The following is a 23,010-nucleotide window of genomic DNA, read 5'->3' as shown; positions in this document are numbered from 1 at the left end:
GGAAGAACTCCTGGAGGACTTTTCCTAGAAGTTCTGCCCTTGGTGGGAGTGATTAGCTGCTTTTGGAATGAAGTATGGAGGCCAAACTCGTCCCTACAAAGGAAAACATGGGGTTCCCATTGGGTTCCCGCATGTCACTAAGGAAGGGGATTAGCAGGGGAGAATTGGTGGGCAAGCAGGATCACTTAACTCTCCCATGGTTGCTGTTCCTCCCCTGCAAATGTGGTTTCTCCTCAACTTGAGTTCAAAACCAGAAGTGAGTTCAGCTGTGGGGGAAACAGCCTAGAGGCAGGCCCAGCAATTGCAGAAGAGAACTGACAGACTCCCACCCACCAATTTCCCTTTGTATGTGCCCAACCGTTACATTCCCAGTTATCTAAGCAAACTGTGGGGCCCCCAGACTGTTTGGAGCATGCTAGGGCTGACAGGATCTTGTCATATAATCTGTAGGTAGCTACTGCACAGGGGTGTAGTTGAGGGGAAGAGAACTCCAGGACTTCTCCTAAAACAGAAGAAGTGACTTAATCCACAAGAGTGCTCAGGTGCTGCCCTTAACATTTTGATCTAAGGAACTGCCCTGAGAAGAAATCAATGGTGCAGGTTTAAGGAGAGTCATTAAGGAGTGGAAGGCATTTAAATCCCCTTTTCCTTCTGAAGCCTCCCCCCCCCCTTTTCAGCATGGCTGCACCAGCAGGGGGAAAAGGATAGGATTCGACTGGAAGGTTACCACAACAGGCAAATTTACCTGGGAGTTAGTCATACTGATCACATGGTTTTGGGAGTCTGGCTATGGGGGGGATGTCATGATGAACTCCTTTACTTCAAAATGTACCACTGTTGTGGCAGTCCCAGAACCCCAAATTACAGGGCCCCAATCAGGGCTGGCCTTAGGGCAATTTGTTCATTTTGGTGAAATTGAGTTGTGCACCTGGAGGGGCGCCACATTTTATTCTGTAACTGAAACTTCAGCATGGAATCTTCCATGCCCAGGTGTCACAAGGAGAGTATGGCAAGTGGAGTATTGCCACTGTGTAGCCCTCACACCCACCTGCCCCTGGGCCTGATTGGCTTGAAATCCCCCCCCCCCCCGAAACCGCTGGCAGAGATACCGCTGCTAGGTACCTTGCTGATGCTGGTGAATCAGCATCAGTAAGGCTGGTGCCTTGCTTATCCTTATCCAACAGATTATCCTACGGCTTGCTTATCCTTATCCAACGGCTTATGCCGTTGTACAAATCGATGGTAGGTAAGGCCACACCTGGAGTATTGTGTCCAGTTCTGGTTGCCGCATCTCAAAAAAGACATAGTGGAAATGGAAAAGGTGCAAAAGAGAGCAACTAAGATGATTACTGGGCTGGGGGGCACCTTCCTTATGAGGAATGGCTACTGCGTTTGGGCCTCTTCAGCCTAGAAAAGAGGCACCTGAGGGGGGACATGATTGAGACATACAAAATTATGCAGGGGATGGACAGAGTGGATAGAGAGATGCTCTTTACACTCTCACATAACACCAGAACCAGGGGACATCCACTAAAATTGAGTGTTGGGAGAGTTAGAACTGACAAAAGAAAATATTTATTTACTCAGCGTGTGATTGGTCTGTGGAACTCCTTGCCACATGATGTGGTGATGGTGTATGGCCTGGACGCCTTTAAAAGGGGATTGGACAAGCTTCTGGAGTTCAAGTTTCTCCGCTGTGAGATACAGGAAGCTGGACTAGATGGACCTATGGCCTGATCCAGTGGGGCTGTTCTTATGTTCTTATCCTGGTGAATAGGAATGTGGGCCCCCACAAAAACGTTTTGCAATGTGCCCCACAGCTCCTAAGGCTGACCCTGACCCCCATTATGTATGGCATCACTGCACTGTTGTATAAACAACTAAGCTAAAAAAGAAGCAAGACATTTCCACATCCACCCAGTCTCCTCTGCAGTAAATGACAAGCTCCTGAGCAGGCTTCTAATTAGTGTCACTGCCAGGTGGATGGGAGGATTGACAACAGGGTAAACAGACAGCCCTCACCAAGACGCGTCCTGACTGAGTCATGCGTGAAGCATCAGAGAGTCCCATCTCCAGCTGCCTTGAACCTCACCCAGGCTTGAAGGGTGGCTGGATCACTGAATGTCTTGTGAACAACAGACCTTAACAGAGGTGGTCTGGGAATTCTGTGCCCAGGCAGATTAAGTGAAAGCAAAACAGGACAAGCTAGCTCCAAAAGAAGGATGGAAAGACCACACAAAAGGAGTTCAGGATGCAGACTGTGCTGGGTTAATGCAGTGGGAGGGGGGCAGAGTGTAAGATGTACACAGCCAAGACAGGATAGCCTCAGGCTATTCTGTTGCCCAGCAGGGTGGTCATGGCAGTAAAATACTACGAAACCTGGTTATGCTTGATGCCGGATTACCTCAGCTGGCTCAAAAGGAGAGATGGATGTATGGATATCCTTACTTCCTGATCTGAAGGACCACGTCTGGAGTGGAAGTGTAGATGATGCAGTTCCTTTGGCCACAGTATGATGGTACAGTCTATGAGCATGGGAATATCAATAGTCAATGCTCCACCACAGACCATGGAGGCAGCCACCGCAATACTCTGTTTTGGACCATCGAGAAAACAAATACAGTGTGCAAATATTCATTCTTAGAATTGGCGGCAGCAAGCCCTGCATGTAGCATCATGGGTGAGATCATGCAAGAAACACATGCAGTGTGCAACAAGTCACTTTGAACTATGGAGACAGCAGGAATCCCAGCACGCAATACTTCACCTGGGAGCTCAGAGACAGTCGAGCTAGTTATACACTGAAATGAACACGTGGTAGAAGGGAGTGAGATCACGTGCTTTTCCAGGGTTCCTAACTGAGCTAAAAGAGGCCAGTTGGATATGAACTGTGCACGTGTTAAACTGAACATTTGGAGGCTGGGAGCAAACAGCACATGAGATCCTTCCTGATACCCCTCCCAAAACACTTTCAGCAATGCAACATGTGAATAATGCATTATGCACCTCAGACAATCAATATTTATTTATTACATTTTTATACCGCCCTTCCTCCAAAGAGCTCAGGGTGGTGTACGCAGCTGCTCCCCCCCTTTTGTCCTCATAACAAGCCTGTGAGGTAGGTGAGGCTGAGAGAAAGTGACTGGCCCAAGGTCACCCAGGAAGCTTTTGTGGCTAAGAGGGGATTTGAACCTGAATCTTCCAGGTCTAAGTCCACCTCCCAAACCACTACACCACCCTGGCTCTGATTCAGTGTTTCCCTTCCCAGATCATAGTAGTACCAAGAGATTCTGGAATGCTCAGCGTTCTGCTAGGAGCAGTGTTGGGGAGGAGACCCGTAAGACTGCCACCACTATGTGACACTAACAAACAAGGCTTCAGTGCTGCCAGAGGATCTGCAATGAACTGACAGTGATTCCCTTTGAACACTGTACTAGTTCCCCCACCTGCATGATGAAGATTGTATTGATTAAAGGGTTCTGTTGGCAATAATGCTGGTGCACGGAACACAGTGGGGGGGGGGGGTTTAATAGAATTTGGAATTTCCTGGATCCTAAGAAATAAAAGGAAATTGATTGTGGGGGGATATATTGGGAGTAAGTAAGTGGTCGATGACAGTGGGAGTCATGAGAGTTTTAATTTTAAGAGGTAGCTACAGTATCTTTTAGAGCCAGCAGCATGGGATTTGGTACTCAAACCTAGCAATTTAGTCACAACCCCCCACTCCCATCACCACCAACACTATTAAAAAGTGGGATAGGACACAAGTGCCATCTGTTCTACTTAAGGAGGTCCTGACCAGCAGGTGTTTGAGGGACCCAAACATGAGGTCACTGAAACCAATTAAAAGCACTGGGGATGACACATGCAACCCCAGGGGATGAAGCACTCCATTAGTACCTTCAGTTCTCTCTCACCTGGAATGTAAATGGAAGATGTTTGAGGAATTAAGGGCAAAGGAGAGGTGTTTGATGTTGGGATCTGCCCCTCCTCTTACTAATCACAGAGCAGCTAGAGGCATCTGACACAATTGGCACACGGTGGAGGTGGAAGAGGCTGTGGGTTCCCTGCGGAAAGCAAAACATTACCGGCTAGAAGCTGAGCTTCCCTTGGGTAGAGCCCAGGGGAAGAGCTAAGACGTCCTGCCTTCAGGGCTCCAATCCACCCAAGGATATCTGTTGAGCCTGGAGCCTTCCAGCTATTGAAGATGCCCCTGTCCTGCTGCCCAGATGCATCCCCTCCGGTGCCAAAGCTGGATGGCTCCCTGGCCAGAATCACCACCCGCTTCCTGCGAATGACCAAGCTGCATGGGCTGCACTACATGGGCTCCCGCCGGCAGTCATGGATACGACGTCTCCTCTGGAGTGGGGCCTTTTTGGCCTCAGTGGGGCTGCTGTGCACGTGGTCAGCCAACCGGATGCAATACCTGCTCTCCAAGCCGGTGCACACTAGAGCACACATGCGCTGGGCCCCATGGATGCAGTTCCCAGCAGTCACATTCTGCAATCACAACCCAGCACGCTTCCTTCACCTCACAAGGCCCGATCTATATTCAGTAGGACACTGGCTGGGGCTGACCTACGAGAACCACTCACTGCTGCCCACGGTCCTGGAGGAGCTGCCGGAAGAGCAACGCCCTTGGCTTAGCCGCCTGGCCAACTACTCACGATTCCTGCCACCGCGCCTTTCTCCCCACACAATGGAGAGCTTCTTCCATCGCATGGGCCATCAGATTGAGGACATGCTACTGGAGTGTCACTTCCATGGCAAGCCTTGCGGGCCTCAAGACTTCACCCCTGTGAGTGGCTTCCATTCTGTACCAAATTATGGGGAGGAGGGACTAAGGGCCATGAGAATATCGAAAAGCAATTTTCAACCAGTGTGCCGCAACACATTGGTGAGCCACAAATGACCTGCAGGTGTGCTGTGGGAGTTTGGGGGAGGGTCATTTATTAGTAGGGCCATTGGGGGATGTGAGCCTCTCACTGGCAGCATGATGTGCCTTGCCAGTTGTCAAAAAAACTGATGGTGTGCCTTGACCATTTTAGTGCCTTGTCAGTGTGCCCTGAAATGAAAATTGCTGATACAGAAGCACATGTCAAAACACTTAATCTTTCAGACATGTTAATCCCTCTTTATTTATGCAATAGGGAAAGCTAAAGAATTGTACATGGCAGGAGTTCTTCACTTTTTCAATGCATGCTGCAAAAATGTTGCTCTAATTCTCATCTTTGTTAGCAGCTCGATTTGGTCGGTCATAGTCATTCTATTATTCTAATCAATCTAGAATAAGAGGGTGCTGTCTCATTATGAGCCCAAATAGCAGACCAAGAAAGTTGGTGGTCCATTTGTAGCGCTGACCTCAATGCTGACTCTGCAGAGGTCTCTGGGTTCAGCTCTCTCATGTCTTGTTCAAGGACAATATTCCTCCTTCCGGCAGAGCGGTTACCTAACTTAACAACTCAAGCTATTGCTACCCCTTCACAGGCTTCATGGTTTGGGTGGCGAAGCTGTAGAACAAAATGAGGCACAGGCAACAAGCCTGGAGATGTTGCTATGGGGTCATTGGCTACCCTAATCCATTTTGTCCCACATGCAAGTCACAAATGATTTCACCCTTTATACTGCTGCCCTCTGTGCTCCCCAAAACATTAATAGGTTTGATAGGATTTAGGCTAAACGTGTCTTTCCTATTTCTGATACATTTCCCCAAACCAGCAAGATTGCACAAGGAATATAACTATTTTTTCTTTAAACCTATGTTTTTCAGACTGTGTTTTGGGGAACCGTAGGGGTTATTCAGACCATATTGGGATTCATCATGGTTTCATAGTAGCAAAGGCCGGGATAGCTCATGAGACTACCCTTAAGGGGAATTACAATGATTCAGCTGGAAAAACTAAATGTTTGAAGGAAACGGAGGTTTTGAGAGAAGCACTACGCCAGTTAAGTGGGTTGAGATTGACCCCCTAAACCCAAAATGTAGATCTCAGTAATGAGGGTCTGAGAAAGAAGAAATACAGGCTTGGCTTCAATTTCAGTTCTGTTTTCTTGGCGATCAATATTGCGTCTCTCTAGCATCTCAAAAGCATTCCTAGTGCACTTATGATTTGCCTTAATAAACTACCTGCTTGTTTTGACATAAACTATACATTTTCTGTGGTTTAAGATACTGAACTGGGATGCTCAGGATATTGCATGTATTTGGATTCCACAGAATCAACAAAAATATTTCTGATGATTTGCAAATGGTTCAGATTCTGTGTGCTCACTGCTTGACCCAGAGAAAATGGGGCCAGATGTTAGCCAAAGAAAAAGCTGCTTGTGGTAGAATGATTGGAATCGGCATTGTGATGCACCCTGATCAACACAAAGAAAGGGAGCACGTAGGATGGCTTGTGGGGAAGTTAGCTTCTTGTGGGTCCCATAAAAGTAAGAGGCCATCATCACAACTTGAGTACTACCAGATTGCCTGCTTGGGGTTTGTTCCCCTCCATTTATTGCTCATCCTACCCTCAGGCTGGAAGCAAGCGATCCTGCACAGTGGTGAATTATTTCAACCCCTCCCTGGCATGCGTGTGCATGTCCCAACACACTCTTACAAACACAGTGTCTAAGAATGCAAATGTGGTTCCTTCACATAATTCATAGGGTACAATATATGTCACAAGAGTCCTGCTCCTGATTCCCACAGTAGCCTGGTGCATTTGGGATGCTCACAAATGCAGCATGTCACCTGAAAAATGGAATTCTTTCTCACTTAGGTGTATCTCCTTCCCTCCCTTTCTCTCCCTTCCTCCCTCTGGCTACAAAGTCAATGTGATTGTAGCCAGTGGATAGAGAAGTCAGCTTGTAGGCAAAGGGACCTACAGCGCAATCCTATACATGTTAACTCAGAAGTAAGTGCCACTATGTTCAATAGGACTTTCTGCCAGATCCGTGTGTATAGGATTACAGCAATATGGCCCAGTTCTAACAAAGGCTGGCATGCGCTGTCGCAAGATCCTCATAAAGCACTCAGCAACAGTGCAAGGCCCAGGCACTCTGGCGGGAAGGCCAGAGCCTTCCCACTGTCACCAGCAGTCGTCAAGAAGCCTGCCGGAGCAGGTAAATCCAGCTCAGGGGCAGGGGAGGGAGGGGTTGAAGGGGCAAGGGAGGGTGGAACGGGAAGAGATAGGATGGTGTGGGCAAATCAGGCCCAGTAAGGGTAGGATCAGCACTGGTGTGTACCTTATCCAAACCCCTTTCCCAGTTCTGATCCACCTGCATGGATCAATTAGGACTTGTGCCAGTGAAATTGCTGGTGCAGGTTCAAGTTGACTCATTGAGGCTGCTGGAGCTTACTCTGAGGAGACCTAAAGCAGCCAAAAATCCCCATGGGATGAAGTGTAGCCCACACCGATATAGCTGCATCAACATGCTGAGATTTACATTGGGCTGGGCTGCCTGTCAGGCACAAATAGTGGTGAAACTGAGATAAAACAGAGTACGGGATGAACCAAGACCTGGAATAACATTTTTTGGATAGATAACCTTGGCAAAGAAAGTTTCCTGCATCTTTTGGCTACCCTGGCATGGTCGGTATTTGCTGATCTTCTAGGCACACTACAGCCCTCTAATCTGCCCTTTCTCTGCAGGTCTACACACGCTATGGGAAGTGCTACACATTCAATGGTGACAGGAACAAACCACGGGTGACTCGCCAGAGCGGGATGGGCAACGGGTTGGAGATCATGTTGGACATTCAGCAGGAGGAGTACTTGCCTATCTGGAGAGAAACCAGTAAGAGCTGGGGTGGTGCTACATGGAGACCAAAGAGAGGAATTTCTGGAGTCATTAGACCAGCAGCACTACCCCTCCCCCTGCCCCCAGACTGCCTTCTCTCTTCCTGTCCCAGTCCTCACTCACCTGGTACCAGAGTTCCTCTGGTATGTATCACAGATGTCACTGACCAGCCCCAAAGGCCAGCTAGTAAGGTGTAGGTGATCCACATGATCACTAAAAGACATGTGATGGGAAGTTCTATTATACACTAGTCAAAGAGTTAAGAAGCACAGTATCTGAACAGCAATAAAGCGATTTATTACATTCATAAAATATCTATTATGATTTTCGTCCCCTTTGGTGTGGGTCCCTCCTTTGGTGTGTGAGAAAGGCGGGATCAATCAATCAATCAATCAATCAATCAATCAATCAAATGTACTTTCAGGATCAGTCATTTGCACATATCACATAAGATGCTAGCCAAAATGTGATGAGCCAGCATGTACAGCCTGGTGATCCCAGCAATGCATTTGTGATCTTTAAAAAATGAATATCTTTTTATTTATGTATTACATTTCCCACCATTCCTCCAAAGAGCTCTGGGTGGCTTCTCCCTACTCCACACAACAATCCTGCGAGGTACGGAGAGAGAGTGACTGGCCCAAAATGACATAGGGAATTTCATGAATGAGCAGGGATTTGAACCTGAGCCCCTTCCCTGTTCTAGTCTGAAACACTGTTAAAGTAACAATTTTAGCAATTTTTCATCTACGTTTTGGGAAGATCATAACTGTGGCCCCTTTTCTTCCCCCTGTAGATGAGACATCCTTTGAAGCTGGAATTCGGGTACAGATCCACAGCCAGGATGAGCCACCCTACATCCACCAGTTGGGATTTGGAGTCTCCCCTGGTTTCCAGACCTTTGTATCCTGCCAGGAGCAGCGAGTAAGGGGTGTGGGAGAGTGTGGGGAGAACTGCAGCTGCAGGAAAAAGGAATCTGGAGAGTGCAGAGGGTGTGAGGGCAATAAGGGGCACAGGGAGATATGCCTCTGACAATGCCATGGTAGTAGCTACAGGCAGCCATAGTGACGTTGAATAGAAGAGCAAAGATAAAGCGCTGCAAACAGTAGTGAGTGTTTACCTCTCAGATTCCCCCATGAGCTGCCAGAGGTGAGACCTTTTCGGTTGCTTGGATAAAATGTTACTGAAACATCCCACAACAGATTCTTACTTAATCTGATCCTGGATTTCATCACAATAGAAATGTGATGTCCTGTGAACTTACAGGATTCTTTCCTAGCCTAATGAGCCAGACCCCCTAAGAGAAAGAATTGTCCTGCATGAGCACTGGCAGAGTGTCAGTGGGGCTGACTAAGATATTTCTTCCTGCCCCTTTCCAGCCCACATACAGAAACGGGGAGTGTGCTATTACAGTGAATTTCAGTTAGCTGTGGGTCCAAAAGGACATCTTAATTAGACCATTGCTTACAGAGGAATTAAATAAAGCAGTATCTCTACTATCCAGCAGCTGAAGAAACAGCGATACATTGTAATGCAGTTCAATAAACTCTACCCCCTTCCGTACCACTTTGCATGATCCTCCTATTGGAAGTACCATCAGTAGTAACTGGTGATAACTTCACTGCCAGTTACTTCTGGGTTGGCAGGCCAGATGCGACATGACAAACATCAGTAAAAGGCTCAGGGTGGACAGAAGGGCTTTTTAGAGTTCGTGGAAAAGATGCTTTGAAACTCCACCCACCAAGCAAAGCCTCCTACCAGTGTTTGTCTTGTCACATCACCTGTCTCACTGCTGAGCAGCAGGTATTCAGGGCTCCCACCACTGGTTGAGAAACACTGCTGTACAGCACTTCATCTAGCTCCAATGCAATTTGAGTGAAGACATGAAAATTTTCTTTGCAATTCAAACCATTGAGGGTTTTTGTTTTTCTTTTCAAGCCCCTCTGTAATGGGTACAAACTTAAAAGCAGCTTGTCATTCCATCTTTCAGGAGACTGTAGTTTAGCGAACATTCATTCACTAAAAAAAAAAAAAGACTGTCACCTTACCAAACTCCAATTCTCAGAATTCTTTTGGAGGAAGTCCAGACAGGTGACATGGTATCGAACCCATATAATTTTGTGTTGTAGATATACCCTGGGAGGGAGGGAACACTGTTAATATCATTAATAGCCTTGGAGGAAGTTTCTAAATACAGGCAGAAGGAATACTTGAGGTACCCAAAATACAATTCCTAGAATCAGATATGAACTATGCAGAGGTATTCAGGAAGAGACATAAAAAGCCAAGACAGACACAGTCCTCCGAGAAGCCTTCCTTTATCAGGCACTACATTAATTGCAGTCAACTGTGACAATTTAGTGCCTCCCTCCTCCACCACACTAAAATTAAACTCCACTGATGCCACCTGGCTTTGTTTGAATTTTAGATCAGCTCCAGCACCTGGCAATGAGCAATTTAAAATTTTTCATACAGATCAATGAATTGGCATATGCAGATGAGCAGCCCTCCAGCCGGTGGCAACCGATTATTTATCAAAAGGCTCATTTCTGGTCTCAAAGAATCCCACAGCATTCTAAGAAAAGAAATGTTCACTGTAAAAAGCGTCAAGTCAAAGTATTAGCCATTTGAAGGTTTATTGCTTTGCAATCTGGCATTCCATACGCATCTATTGAAAGGAGGGTGGCTGGTCACATCTGGTATGCTTTCTCATGAGATACTAATCTTGGAGACAAATATGCAGAATCACAGAGTTGGAAAGGACCTACAAGATTATTGAATCTTCACCCCTGCCAATGTGGGCTGTCCACATTCCCAATAGCCAGCACCCTGCCTCTGCTGAAAGGCTTCCAACAATGAAGAGTCTATCACCTTCTGAGGCAAACTGTTCCATTACTGAACACTTCATTCATACCATCAGGAAGTTCTTTGTAACCTTTAGTTGTAATTTAAGTCCTTTGTCTTGGTCCTGCTTTTTGGAGGAGCTAAGAATAAATCTGGTCCATCTTCACCTGACAAGCCCTCAGATATTTATAGACAGTTGTCGTGTCCCCTCTAAACCTGCCCAGCTTTTCAACCTGTCCTCATACACTCTGCCTTTTAAAATTCCAAGACTTGTGTTTGCTTAGCACATTTTAGGCACTCAAAATGCATCACATACATTGTCTCAGTAATGGTTACAACAGCCTTGTAAGATAAGTCGCTATAAAGCAGTGCATCCTTTACAGTACTGTGAAACGTCAAGCAGATCTATAAAATCAGATTTACCTGTAATTCCAGCCTTGGTTTAGCATTCACTGTATTAGACACAAGATTGAACGAGGAACAAGGAACCAGCACCTCTAAAGGACTTGTTGAGCATCGGGGGAGGCTGCTAGAGAATGGGTGTCAGCATAGCCCTGCTAAGTGTCCATTGAGACAGTCTCCCTGGTTCTCAGTGGTCAATGGCACTGAGTTGTCACTCTTTTTCCTGCAGCTGACATACCTGCCCCAGCCCTGGGGGAGCTGCCGGGCCAGCATAAAAGGGGAACAGACTCTGCCTGGCTATGAGAGCTACAGCATTGCTGCTTGCCGGCTGCAGTGTGAGAAGGAGGCTGTGGTGCGAAACTGCCAGTGCCGCATGGTACATATGCCAGGTAAGGTGACCCTACCCATCTCTAAGCCTCAGGAGCTCCATGGTCCCCTGCCCCACTAACTGGTGTACATGCTAGAAAAAAGCTAGCTGTCACAAAAGAAGAATCCCCTTTGCACAAGTCCTTGGTCACTGTGGTGCAGCTTGCTCAGAGCTCAAGTCTTTGCCCTGAGACCACCTTACTGGGTTAGATGCCTCCATTCTGAGTACTTTCAGACATTTGAGCACTCTAGGGAAAAAAATGTAACAATGCCACCATCGTGACAGTTCCTGTGCTTCCTTAACCCCCCCTTCCCATGGCTGCACCAACCTTTTGCCACCCTCCAAGTCTCCTCACAATCCCCTCTTGTCCATGCCTTTCAGCTCTCAGGCCCACCAATGGACTCCTTGACTGCCCTTTCCTCTTGTTCCTTAGATCCTCTTCTACCTGACTGTCTATTGGCTTTTCCTTGCTTTCCAGTGTTCTCAGGCCTTGTCTTACTTTTCCCCACTACCCTGATAGCACTGGGAAAATAAAGGCTCTACCATCATCAATCCCAGGCAGTTGCCCAGAGTTCCTTCTTGACATGCTCAGCCTCCTCCTTCCAGCCACCCAACAGTAGCATGCGGTGGCTTAGGTCACCAACCTGCTGCCCCATGGCACGCCAGCCATCCTGCTGCTCCCTCCAACCCCGCCCCCTTCAACCTGGAAGAAACTGCGCTGACGTGATGAGGAGAACCTGCCCACCCCTGCAACCATTCTTGGCACACTCATGTACTGCCCAGAGCTAGGCCACCCACTTCTTCCTAAGCAGGAAGCCTGGTTCTGAGTGACCGTGCTGAGAATGGCTGTGAGGAGGACATGTTATTCTGCCTGCCCCCACAGTCATTCTCAGAGGTCACACGCTGCTCAGAGTGAGGCCAGCTGCTTCTTGAAGAAATAGGTGGCTTTGCTCCAAGGCGCTCAGCTGTGAGCAAGGGGACCAGAACCATGGTAACTGGATCACTGCGAAGGGGGCGGTTTTGCCTCCAGGGTCACAACATCACTGTGACCTCCCCAGCTATACAATTGGTAGCTTGAGCTCTAGAATTTGGGGTGAGGGGGGACATAACAAGGGGGGGGGACAGTAAGGTCCCTCTGGTCATCTCACTAACCAGGTCTTCCTCTACCAGGTAATGAGACCATCTGCTCACCCAACGTCTACATTGAATGCGCTGACCACACACTCGGTAGGTACCTCCCCAGGTGTCACGTAGCCCACTAGAGAGGCCCACTGGGAAGAGAGTCCAGGGAGCCCATAAAGCCAAAGTGAAGCACTTGATACTTTTGTGGAAGCAGCTGGAGAGTTGGTGACATTAGAGCCAAGGGATGGGGTGGGTGGCTGGTACCATGGGCTTTGAGTCAGAAGCTGATTCCACAAAGTCTGAGCTTCGGTCTAGAGGGCTAGTTCAAAGGAAGAGAATAACCCAAGAGCTCCAGCTTTCTCTGGACAGGGCCAGACAAATCAAACAGGTAGTCTTACCCCAACAACTTTTCTGGAGCGTATCCAGCTCTTGTGCAATTGTGGCTTCCTTGCCATATTGTGGGTGACATTACTGTTTGGTATTATTCCAAAGCATTCCCCCACACATTTCTCTCCACTCACAGATACAGCTGTTGAAGATTCCCAGGAGCGTTGTGTCTGTCCCACACCCTGCAACTTGACACGCTATGGCAAGGAGATCTCCATGGTGCGCATCCCCAACAAGGGCTCGGCCCGTTACCTTGCTCGCAAGTACAACCGCAACGAAACCTACATCCGGTGAGTTGTCTCATTGCTGAGGAGGAGGTCCACAACCCAGTCCATACCAGGTGGATCCCCTGGGGCCTGGGGGACATTAGGCAGTAACAGATGAGACTGGAAGCTGGGAGACTGTGCTGGGGAAAATATGGTACCAGTTGAATCCTTTCCCTCCCTCCGCCCCTGCTTTCCCACTGTCCCCAGGGAGAACTTCCTGGTGCTGGATATATTCTTCGAGGCACTGAACTATGAAGCAATTGAGCAGAAGAAGGCATACAACCTGGCAGGACTCCTGGGTGAGTGGATGTACTCAGCAACTCCTCTTCCAGCCACTATCCTTTTGTGAGAGGTAACAACACTGGAGGTAAAGCAAGTCATGAGAAGAGAGGCAGGCAAGAGAGTTCAGTGGGCAAGGCACTCAGCGAAGCCTTTGGTCTTCTTGACTCAGGCAGTGCATTGCTTAGACTGAGGAATCTTGCCAAGTCCAAAGCTTTATAGAGGCAGGTGGTACTGATTCGGCCCCTTCTGTTGCCTAACAACTTTTTGAACTAGCAGCTGCGGTACTTATGGCTTCCAGCTTTGATGCTGCCTAAGCCCGCACGCCCTGTAGCTAGCGACACCACTGAGTGCACCATGGAGCAGCCCAGCAATTCCATCTTCTGGCAAGCCACCGAAATAGTGCAGAGAATAAGGCTCTGAGCTCTGGAGTCCTCCACAGACACACCCTGAATCAAAACCCCTGATGCCTTCCTCCCACTTGCACACTCTCCTACCTTTGCTATGCCTACATACCTGCTTTACTTTCTCCTTGAGCTCTAGTTGGGAACCTCCTTTTCCAGTCTGAGGCAGTGAAAGGGTTTTGATTCCTGCAGCTGTCAAAAGAAACCAGAAAACAGCCTGGAGGAAAGAAAACTGTTGCCAGCCCTTCCAGCACCCATGTTCTTATCTTCCTCTGTACCACCCTGTCCAAATTCCTTTTCCTCATACAAATTACAAGAGCCATGGGCCTGCCCTATCTCCCTTCACACCACAAAGCCCTTCCCTACTGTCAGTGTCCAGCAGCTGATCTGCTGTCTCTTTTTCTGTCAGGGGACATTGGAGGCCAGATGGGCCTGTTCATCGGGGCCAGCGTTCTCACTGTCTTGGAAATCCTGGACTACATTTATGAGGTGAGAGCCCATTTAGTGGAAGAATAGGGTGGGAAGGAGGAAGAGTGCATAGTACTAGTTCTGAATTGTAATGACTTGTGGTCAATGGCGACATCTAGAAGGTATGGCGGAGAGGCTCCCTCCCCCGCATGACACATCTGTGGGCTACATTTAACACTGGTGCCACCCCCTTTCATGGGCCCGGCGACCTCACCTCTGGGTCCTAAACTCCCAGAGCTTATTGCTTCTAAGAACAGGCAATGCCTTCCCCCTCAGCTAATAACACCCCCTCCTACACTACCAGCACCCTGCATGCATCTGAGGGGGCAAACTGGTAACTTCTGCTCCAACACCTGGTAACGCGTGGCTTTGGACAACCCCAGCCACGAGCTGTATGGAACACAAATGATATGCTACGGTCCTTATAGAATTTAAGGGGGCTGCTCCTGACTACTTGCTAGAGGGCTTCAGGCCTGTAGGGAAATGTTGAGGATGGACCTGGATGAAAGATAACACAGGGCAATGAGACATAAAGCAAAATGTGAATTCCAGGAGTTGGGGTGGTGTTAATTGCATGTATAGGGGCACAATCCTAACCAGATGTACTCAGAAGTAAGTCCTATTTTGTTCAATGGGGCTTACTCCCAGGAAAGTGTGGTTAGGATTGCAGCCTATGCCACAAAGTGGTACAAGACACACACATGCATCCTCCCTGTCTCTTGCTGCCCCCCCCCAGGTGATCCATGACAAGGTGGCTCATGGCCTACGGCGTCCCAAGCCTCCTCTGAAGAAACCTTCAGGCAGTATTGCCACCTTGGGACTGGAGGAGATCAAGGAGCAGGTATGTGTCAGTTCTTGCCCACCCAGACTTACTTCTGTAGCTGTCACAAAATGTGGTTCAGAGGGATTGTTGGAAAGGAATGAAATGCAGTTTAAATGATTTCCCAACTTTGAAATCTGTAAAGGGGAGAGCTGCAAAGGAGGGGGGGAGAGAGAGAGTGATCATGATCCTAGAGACATGCCATTTTGGTGTACCCTTTGGTGTAATGCCCTTTGATACAAAAAAAAGTGGTGTGAAGATTTTATAGTATTTAGCAGCAGAAGTGTTGATCTCTTGTGGACACTTTACCTCTCGTGCAGTTGCATTATGTGGTACATATTAATCATTTCTGCCCAGCCCACAGGTGAACACATGATCCCTGTTGCATATATGCAACGTTGCGCAGAAATGGCTTAATTACATTTATATTTTCCTTTCTGGAGCTCAAGGCAGTATAAGCAGAAGTCGTAAGTAGTCACCTATCCAAATATTGACCAGATCCAGACCTGCTTAACTTCAGCGGGGGGGGGGGGGGGGCTGTATCATGTATCTTCACATCACATCCTTTACAAAGAATGCTATTTGTCAATCACAGTAGGCAGTAGCCAATTTGGAGCGATGGTGATTGGGGCACTGACCTTCCATTCTTCACCCTCTTCTCATGAGCAACACAAGAAACAACACACATTGCTGACCACGGATTTATAGATACATCTTTTACAGTGCAATTGTCGTAAACAAAGGGGGGGGGTTTTGGATGCTCAGGGTTCTTGGCTTTCGAACCCCAAAGCCCTCAAGGCCCCTTGCCCAGTAGTACTGCCTCCACCCTGTACGTGCCAGTGCCTCAGTCCAGGGACACTGAGATCCTCTAGGCTTAATTCTATCCCTTGCAGGCACTGAGCTCTTTCTCCAATTAAAGGCTCAGTCCTCAAGTTACTAGACCTCAATGAGCACTTGGTAGCTTGGTAGATGCAAACAGCTAGGCAGGATTCTGAACCTTTGTCCCCAACAGACAAGGAAACAACTTAGTAAAAGATATTTTAGTTTATTAAGTACATAAGGTTACACACTCTACAATAAGGCAGCAAATGCTAGAGGCATAAACATCTAGGAAACATATCAGCAATAAAATAATAAAGCTAGCTAGCTATCTCTATTAATCCCTATCTCTCACCTGGGTCAGTTACTCTTGTAGATCTCTTAGCTCCAGGGCTACCTATGAGGCCAGGTGCCCATGATGGACAATAGAGCTCAAAGCGTGCAGGATCTTGTACCCAAAACTCTGTCCAAGCAGGAACCCTCACACCCCCTGGGCACTCATTCTTATACTTCTTATGCTAATAGTACTGAGGTGACTTCATACTTATTAGACTGTCCAATCAGAACCCTTGAGGAACAGAACCTTCTCGAAGTTGGCCTGGTTGCTAACCCCTCATAGTTCCAACTGGAGATCCACAGCTGCACTCAATCACCCTTGATAAGGCACCTCTCTGTCTGCTAAGGTGCTAAACATTCCAATTGGTTGTAATTCTTGTTATCTGTCTTTCCTGGCCAGCAAAGGAGAGACAACAAATCCTTTTGTTTATTTACTCACATTCCTGCAGCTGGGAACTGCTAGCAACTTTGCAGTTACATTGTCTTAGTTTGGTTCAGGCTTCACATGCCAACCTAGGCCTAACATGTACTTACTCATGACAGCAATTCTATGCATGTCTACTCCATTGAATTCAATGGAACTTACTCCCATGTAAGTGTCTACAGGATTGCAGCCTTAGGGCCCAACCTGACTTTCCACCACTGCAGCTTCCACCACTGATGTAGCTGCAATGCAGCCCCAGATAAGGTAACAAAAGTTCTTTTACCTTAAAGAAGACTCTATGACTGCCCACCCCCGCATTAGGATGCAGCGTAAGCCCCATTGGCATGGCTGCAGCAGTGGTGGAAATTCAGATTGGATTGGACCCTAATTAATCTGGAGAATTGCCCCCTCCAAAGAAAAGAAAGGAAAAACCACACACACAAGAAGAATGAAGAGAGTACATTCTTAACCTCAACAAACAACCCACAAAAATATAGAAAAGATGTAAACAATTACTTATGAAACAAAGGAACTGACCCATCAGTGAATGGCTTATGAAAAGGACTGGTAAAAAAAGAAATGAATGCAGTATATAACAAAGCAAATAATCAAAACTAGTAGTAACTATCCTAGAAACATGGGAAGCTATCTGAAGATGTGATTTTTACTCTGCTGCCTTAAATCTGTTATTTCATGCTAAGTCAGGGAGCTCAACAGTATTAACATTCAGAAGGCCAACATTATATCCATGATAGAAAGACTGTTAGTGGAGAATAAGAAATAGTGCTGCAGGCTGTTTGCTCACCTATTAAAAGGAGCAGTTTAGAGATTGTATATCTAACCAGATACTGATAAATCTCAGACTTCAAGCAAAGAAGACGCTGATAAAGCCATTTAACCAGAAAGAGTGGGCTGGGAATACATATGATCTGAATGCAAGCTAAGGTCGCTACCTTATTAAAGCCAAATACGGAGCCTGAATCATATTTTTTAAATTACCATGCAAGGATTCTAATCCGGGGACAGTCTTGCACCCAGAGAAAGTCATTTCATTAGCACCCAGATCGGCTGAACTGCTCACTCCATAGGCTGCTGCTGGAAGAAAAAAAAGATGACTGAAAGCAAAACTGTACGAATTACTTCATTCAGTTCCCTATGTAGCAGCTTTTTCTAAGATGCATCCACCACAAGAACATGTAGTCTTCTGTAGAGCTCTTGGTTCCTTATCCTATAGAATGAATCTCAGTTTTGCAATCCAAAATGTGCTATTAATTCTAATAGGGTACGGGAACTGGCATTACACATTCACTCAGCCCACTATTCAGTGGCACATAAACTGTATTTGAAAAGTTTGGGGTTCCTCCCCTGCTTCCTTAATTTGGAAATTAGTACACTTTTTTTGTCGGGGGATGCCAATTTAGGGAAGAAGTTTAGGACTTTAGGAGACTGAGATTTGGGCCCAGAAGCCATTCCATTCCATGGGAAAATACAACCTTGAGTCATATCCATACATTTTATCTCACAAAGGTTTTGCAACCACATATTCACTGCAGTCCAGGTCGCCTTGGGTGCTACCAAGCATCTTTCTGCAAACTTCCTATGTCTGCATATACTCCCTTAGCACTTGCCAGCCGAAAGGGGTGGGACCATCCCCCAATGGTTTTCCATGCTAAGGGCAGTAAATTTTCTGCAGCAGCAACAGATGTTGTGGGTTGGACTTCATAACAATGAAGGTTAGAATCTGGCTTTTATTTTTGAATAATAATTGAAATTCTCATAATTACTCACAGCCCAATCCCATGGGCCTGCTGCATCACCAAAATTTGTGTTCCAGCAGTGCACTTTATGGCCATCACAAAACATGACATGCCATAGAGCACAGCCTTGCTGCCACTGTAAAACACAACGTACCATAGAACATAGCCTGGCTGCCACCACAGCAAACAGTGGTGGCTAGGCAGCAGTGACCACAGTCTGCAGGAGCCCCAGCACCAGTTAATTGGCTCAGGGGTAAGTGGTGGGCAGAATGAGGCAGGGAGGATGAGAAATGGGGCAGGAACTGGGACAGATTGGGATTTATGTTAAGGGAGGGAAAGGGACGGTCAGTGGTGGCAGCAGCTCCACCAATATCCTATCATTCTTCCCAGCCTTAATTCACCTACCCGGGTCCACTCTGATTTATGCCAATGAAAGAGCTGACACAGATCCAAGCAGCTGAGGCTTGCCCTGGATCAAGGGAACAAATGTTCCTTTTGGGGGGGGGGCCTCTGAGGCTTGAAACTCCCCACTGGATGCAGCACACATCCCACTGGCACAGCTGGGGAACTCCATTGGAATGGGCTGTCATAAGCGTCTAGATTTCATATTATTTTATGTTCCATGATACAGTCATGCCCATGCACATTTTTACAAGCCCATTGATTATTGACTAATTTTTCTTTTAAAATGCCCATAAAATCCTGACTGATATCTTGCCAATGGTAGAGAGACAACACTACCAAAAGATCAAAACTGCTCAGGCCCAACTGTTCTTGCTGTGGTCAAGGTTCATTCTTACTGTCCCTAAGCCAATATGTTGAAGATGAATTTCAGAGAGGTGTGAGAACTGGAACAGTTTTTAGAGGCTGCACAGAGGGTCATGCTACCATGAACCACATCAGACAACTGAGATCCACCGGATTGTTTGGCTAATGGCCTCATTACTAGATATTGGCACTTTTTCATTGAGATGAATGGGATGAGAAATAGATGGCACAGACAGAGAATCAGGGTCTATCCACTGATTTAGGCACCAATGCTTTTTGATAGTTTTTTCCCCTGCCTCTGCAGATGTGTCTGTGCTGATAACCTGGTACTGTTAGTCAAGAAGAGAAATGTTTCGCATTCTTTGAGTAGGAGAAGGTGTTCTTGAATAGCTTAGGGGCTATAATAAGGGTTCTATTAAAGGTCTCCAGTTTGTGACTTTACCCCTGAGAAATTATGACAGCTGCTTTCAAATCACACATTGAAAGCTCGAGACTACATGGTCTACTTGGAAATCTCACAAGGCGGCTCTTTTGCACTCAAAGAGCACAGTCCTGAAACAAAAGAGGAAAATCAGCAACATAGTTTGTGTACTTTAGAAGCCAGCATATCTGAAACAGCACACAGATGCTCAAACATTCAAAGCTTACCAGCCCTGGCTCCACTGCAGGTTGTATCTTTACCCGATACTGTCCAGCCCATGCAAAGAAGATCAATGTGGAAGTAAATTGTGTCTGTTGTATCATTAGTGGAACCCTGAGACCAACACAGATGCTCATTTCTTTGTACCAACTTGGAAACGTTGCCCCACCATCAATCCACTGCAAAGAAGAGTGTCATCAAGGACGGTGGAAACAGATGGAGGATCCAGGTCAGCCTTTGTTAGACATGAATGGATGGCTCTGAGGCTGAGATTTGGGTACAGATTCAAGGACACAGAATCTGCAGAAAAGAAGATTAAACAAGAACCAAGAAGGTGGAGAGAGTGGAACAGTCCTCTCCAGGAGCAAGCTATCCATACCCTAGTGAGAGCTGCTATTGCTAGGAGGTGGTGAACTGATTAATACTCAGTGGCTACTGAAAAACAACCATTCACAGGGTGAACCTATGCAGGTCTTCACTGTCAGAATGCCTGGAATTCAAGAAGGATGGGACAGCATTTCTTTTTCAGGTCTCACCTCCCAAGCGGCCCTGGTGCTCGTGGACCTGGCCTGGCTGGAACTGGGTCTTTTTATGAGTAACAGGGCCACATGGCCTTGAACATTTTCCTATTCTGTGTTTTCCAGCCTCTATTTCCCAGTTTCCACTGCTTGCTTTGTGTACAGAATACCTGGCACCTGACTGCATGTTACTTGAACTCCCGCTCTCCCTGTGTACATTGCCCTCATTGAGGCCTATTCACAGTTCAAAAGCTGGCTGACAGAAGCCTCTTCCTCCATTTCAGCCTTCCTGCAGCTCTTCCCCATTGCTCCATCAGCTCTGGTTCCTATCCTGCAAGGGTTCACACTTATGTTACTCTATACTCTGTTGCTTACAGCCCAAAATTCACATAATGCCGCTCCCAAAACCAGTAACTTAGGCAAGTGAGGTGTCTCAGGTCAGTCAGGTTGGGCACTGGCTGACACCACGTACCCATCAGAGACCCCATCTGATGGGGCTGCCCCCTGAAACCTCAGTACCAATGGCAGTGGTAACACCCAATGCATCATTAAGGGACAGGTAGCACCAATAGGGGCAGGTAGGGATGGCAAGAGAGACCAATGCCAGGTAGCACCACAGCAACCTGGTGCCAACACTGAACTTAGGACTGATTCCAGAGTTCTAGATAGTGTTGCTAAGAATCATTATCTAAGGATGTCATGGAGCTCCTTCATGATGGAGCAAAAGAAATGGGTAATCTTCAAATCTTACTCTCTAATGGAGCCCTTTTCAACAAGGGAGTATGATTTTCACATAGTGGGTGGTTTCCTATGAAATGACCTCCACATATGCAGAAACCGAGGTGGACAGAGGACTCTCAAGCCTCTGTGTTTAATGTTTGGTTTGGCCTTAGACAACTTGAGGGGAGATGAGCTGTACCTTCCAGGAGAGGTGAGTTCCCATTTTCCCACCACATGTCTCCACGGTGAACACCTTCATATGTGGAGGGAAGATATCAACACAGGAAACAAACACGGGAGAGTCTCAGGCGGCCAAGGCTTCTGGGAACACATTTATCTTGTGTTGTAGCTCCTTTCCACAGATCACAGTAGTTGCCACAGAGACAGACAGCAGACAAACTGGAACTCATCTTTCCTGTGTGTACCAGCTCTCTAAGGAGGTCACTGTTGCTCTTGTAGAAGACTGACCAATAAACTGGCAGAACAAAATAATCATCTATATTTCTCAGCATGTGTTTTGAATTGTGTGTGAGAGAGAGCTGCTTTGTGCAAGGTATTTTGTACTCAGATATGAGTATCCAGGTACAAAATAGACACACGCATACTTCCGGCACAGCTTTTCCATTTGAAGGACAGGGAAGTGGCAAGCAGAAAGGAGCTGGGGAGCCACATTAAAGCAAAAAGTTGTGGTTGAACTGGCTTTTTGTGCCCATCGAAGGAAACATGGCCCATGGCCATTTGTGCGCTTGGGTCTCCATACCCAACTACACAACGTCTTGTGAGAAACAGTCTTATGTTCCACAGAAAATGTCCATATTCTGACTGCAGTCTGGATGACTGCATACGTGTTTGTTGTGAGTGCATACATGATATGTGTGTTGTTGGTCTTCTGACACTATGCATGGTTTGTGTCCTCACATCTCAGTGTGCATGCAACTGCAAGTCATGCATCTTTTACCTGGTCACTTATGTGCAACTGGGTGAGAGAAAGACAGTCTAGTCAAGGCCAGCTCCAGGGAGTGGTGAGGTTTTGTATTTGCTGGGATGCCATGACTTATGAAGGCCTCAGTACCCCAAGAGTCCTCCCATGCACGCTTTGCCTGAAGGACTAAAGAAGGTCAGAGGCACCATGAAAGAATTCATGCTTAGCACACCTCACCCTTTTTGAGCTTTCCTTGTCTGAGGACCCCCACAGCCCTGGAACTGACACAGAATACAGTGTATCTTTATGTATTGGAGTATGTGTGCATCTGAGAGGGAGAGGGAGACAGAGGGGGAGAGAGAGCTGTATTGTTTACCTCTAATCTCATATGAGCACGAGTATGTTTGTGAATGAGTGACATATACCATATGCCTGTATTATGGCGTGAACGTGAGCCGTTCCACTGGTGCATTCAATATCCCAGGAGCCCTGATGTTATATAAAGATAAAATACATGAGGCAAGGCAGTGAAGGCCCATCAAACATGCCGATTTTTGGCTGGCTCTGGAGCCGTTGGACAAGGAATAACTAATTAGCAGCTGAGTTTACTTTAATTTCCTGCTGCTGCCAACATTTAAGTCAATAAAAGCTAGAAATCCTTGGAATGCAACCTGGCTACAGCAAGGGCTGTAAATAAAGCAGCCGACACAGAACTCCCCAGCCAGGTCTTAGTGCTATGAAGCCTATGCAGCCATTCCTATTGAGTTGGCAGATTGGATGACACAGGGAAAGAGGCTCATGCAGCAAAAGCAGAGCCTGGGGGACAAATCCTAAATCCTCCAGAGGGCTATGCTACTTCCTAGGGCAGCGGCCAGGATGAAGGAGCAACATTTTGTATTTCAGCTGAGCAGCTGTGGATTTACAGGCTTAAAACTAGACCCAACCCCCTGAAGGAAACCCTT

The 23,010-nt window shown here is 47.0% G+C and overlaps 1 protein-coding gene across 1 annotated transcript in view; it reads left to right on the top strand.

Moving 5' to 3' along the window:
- ASIC4 (acid sensing ion channel subunit family member 4) overlaps positions 1 to 23,010 on the top strand; it is a 96,032-nt gene that overhangs the window by 65,381 nt on the left and 7,641 nt on the right. Inside the window, exons 3-10 of the mRNA XM_066611571.1 lie at positions 7,638 to 7,782; positions 8,582 to 8,709; positions 11,261 to 11,420; positions 12,569 to 12,625; positions 13,044 to 13,197; positions 13,381 to 13,472; positions 14,266 to 14,345; positions 15,061 to 15,165. Of these exons, the coding sequence (XP_066467668.1) occupies positions 7,638 to 7,782; positions 8,582 to 8,709; positions 11,261 to 11,420; positions 12,569 to 12,625; positions 13,044 to 13,197; positions 13,381 to 13,472; positions 14,266 to 14,345; positions 15,061 to 15,165 (921 nt within the window). The remainder of the gene's footprint in view (positions 1 to 7,637; positions 7,783 to 8,581; positions 8,710 to 11,260; positions 11,421 to 12,568; positions 12,626 to 13,043; positions 13,198 to 13,380; positions 13,473 to 14,265; positions 14,346 to 15,060; positions 15,166 to 23,010) is intronic.

Source organism: Tiliqua scincoides, chromosome 1 (assembly GCF_035046505.1).
Source record: "Tiliqua scincoides isolate rTilSci1 chromosome 1, rTilSci1.hap2, whole genome shotgun sequence".
Lineage (NCBI taxonomy): Eukaryota > Metazoa > Chordata > Lepidosauria > Squamata > Scincidae > Tiliqua > Tiliqua scincoides.
Note: the sequence above shows the minus strand (reverse complement) of the source record. Positions and strands in the feature narration are given on the sequence as shown.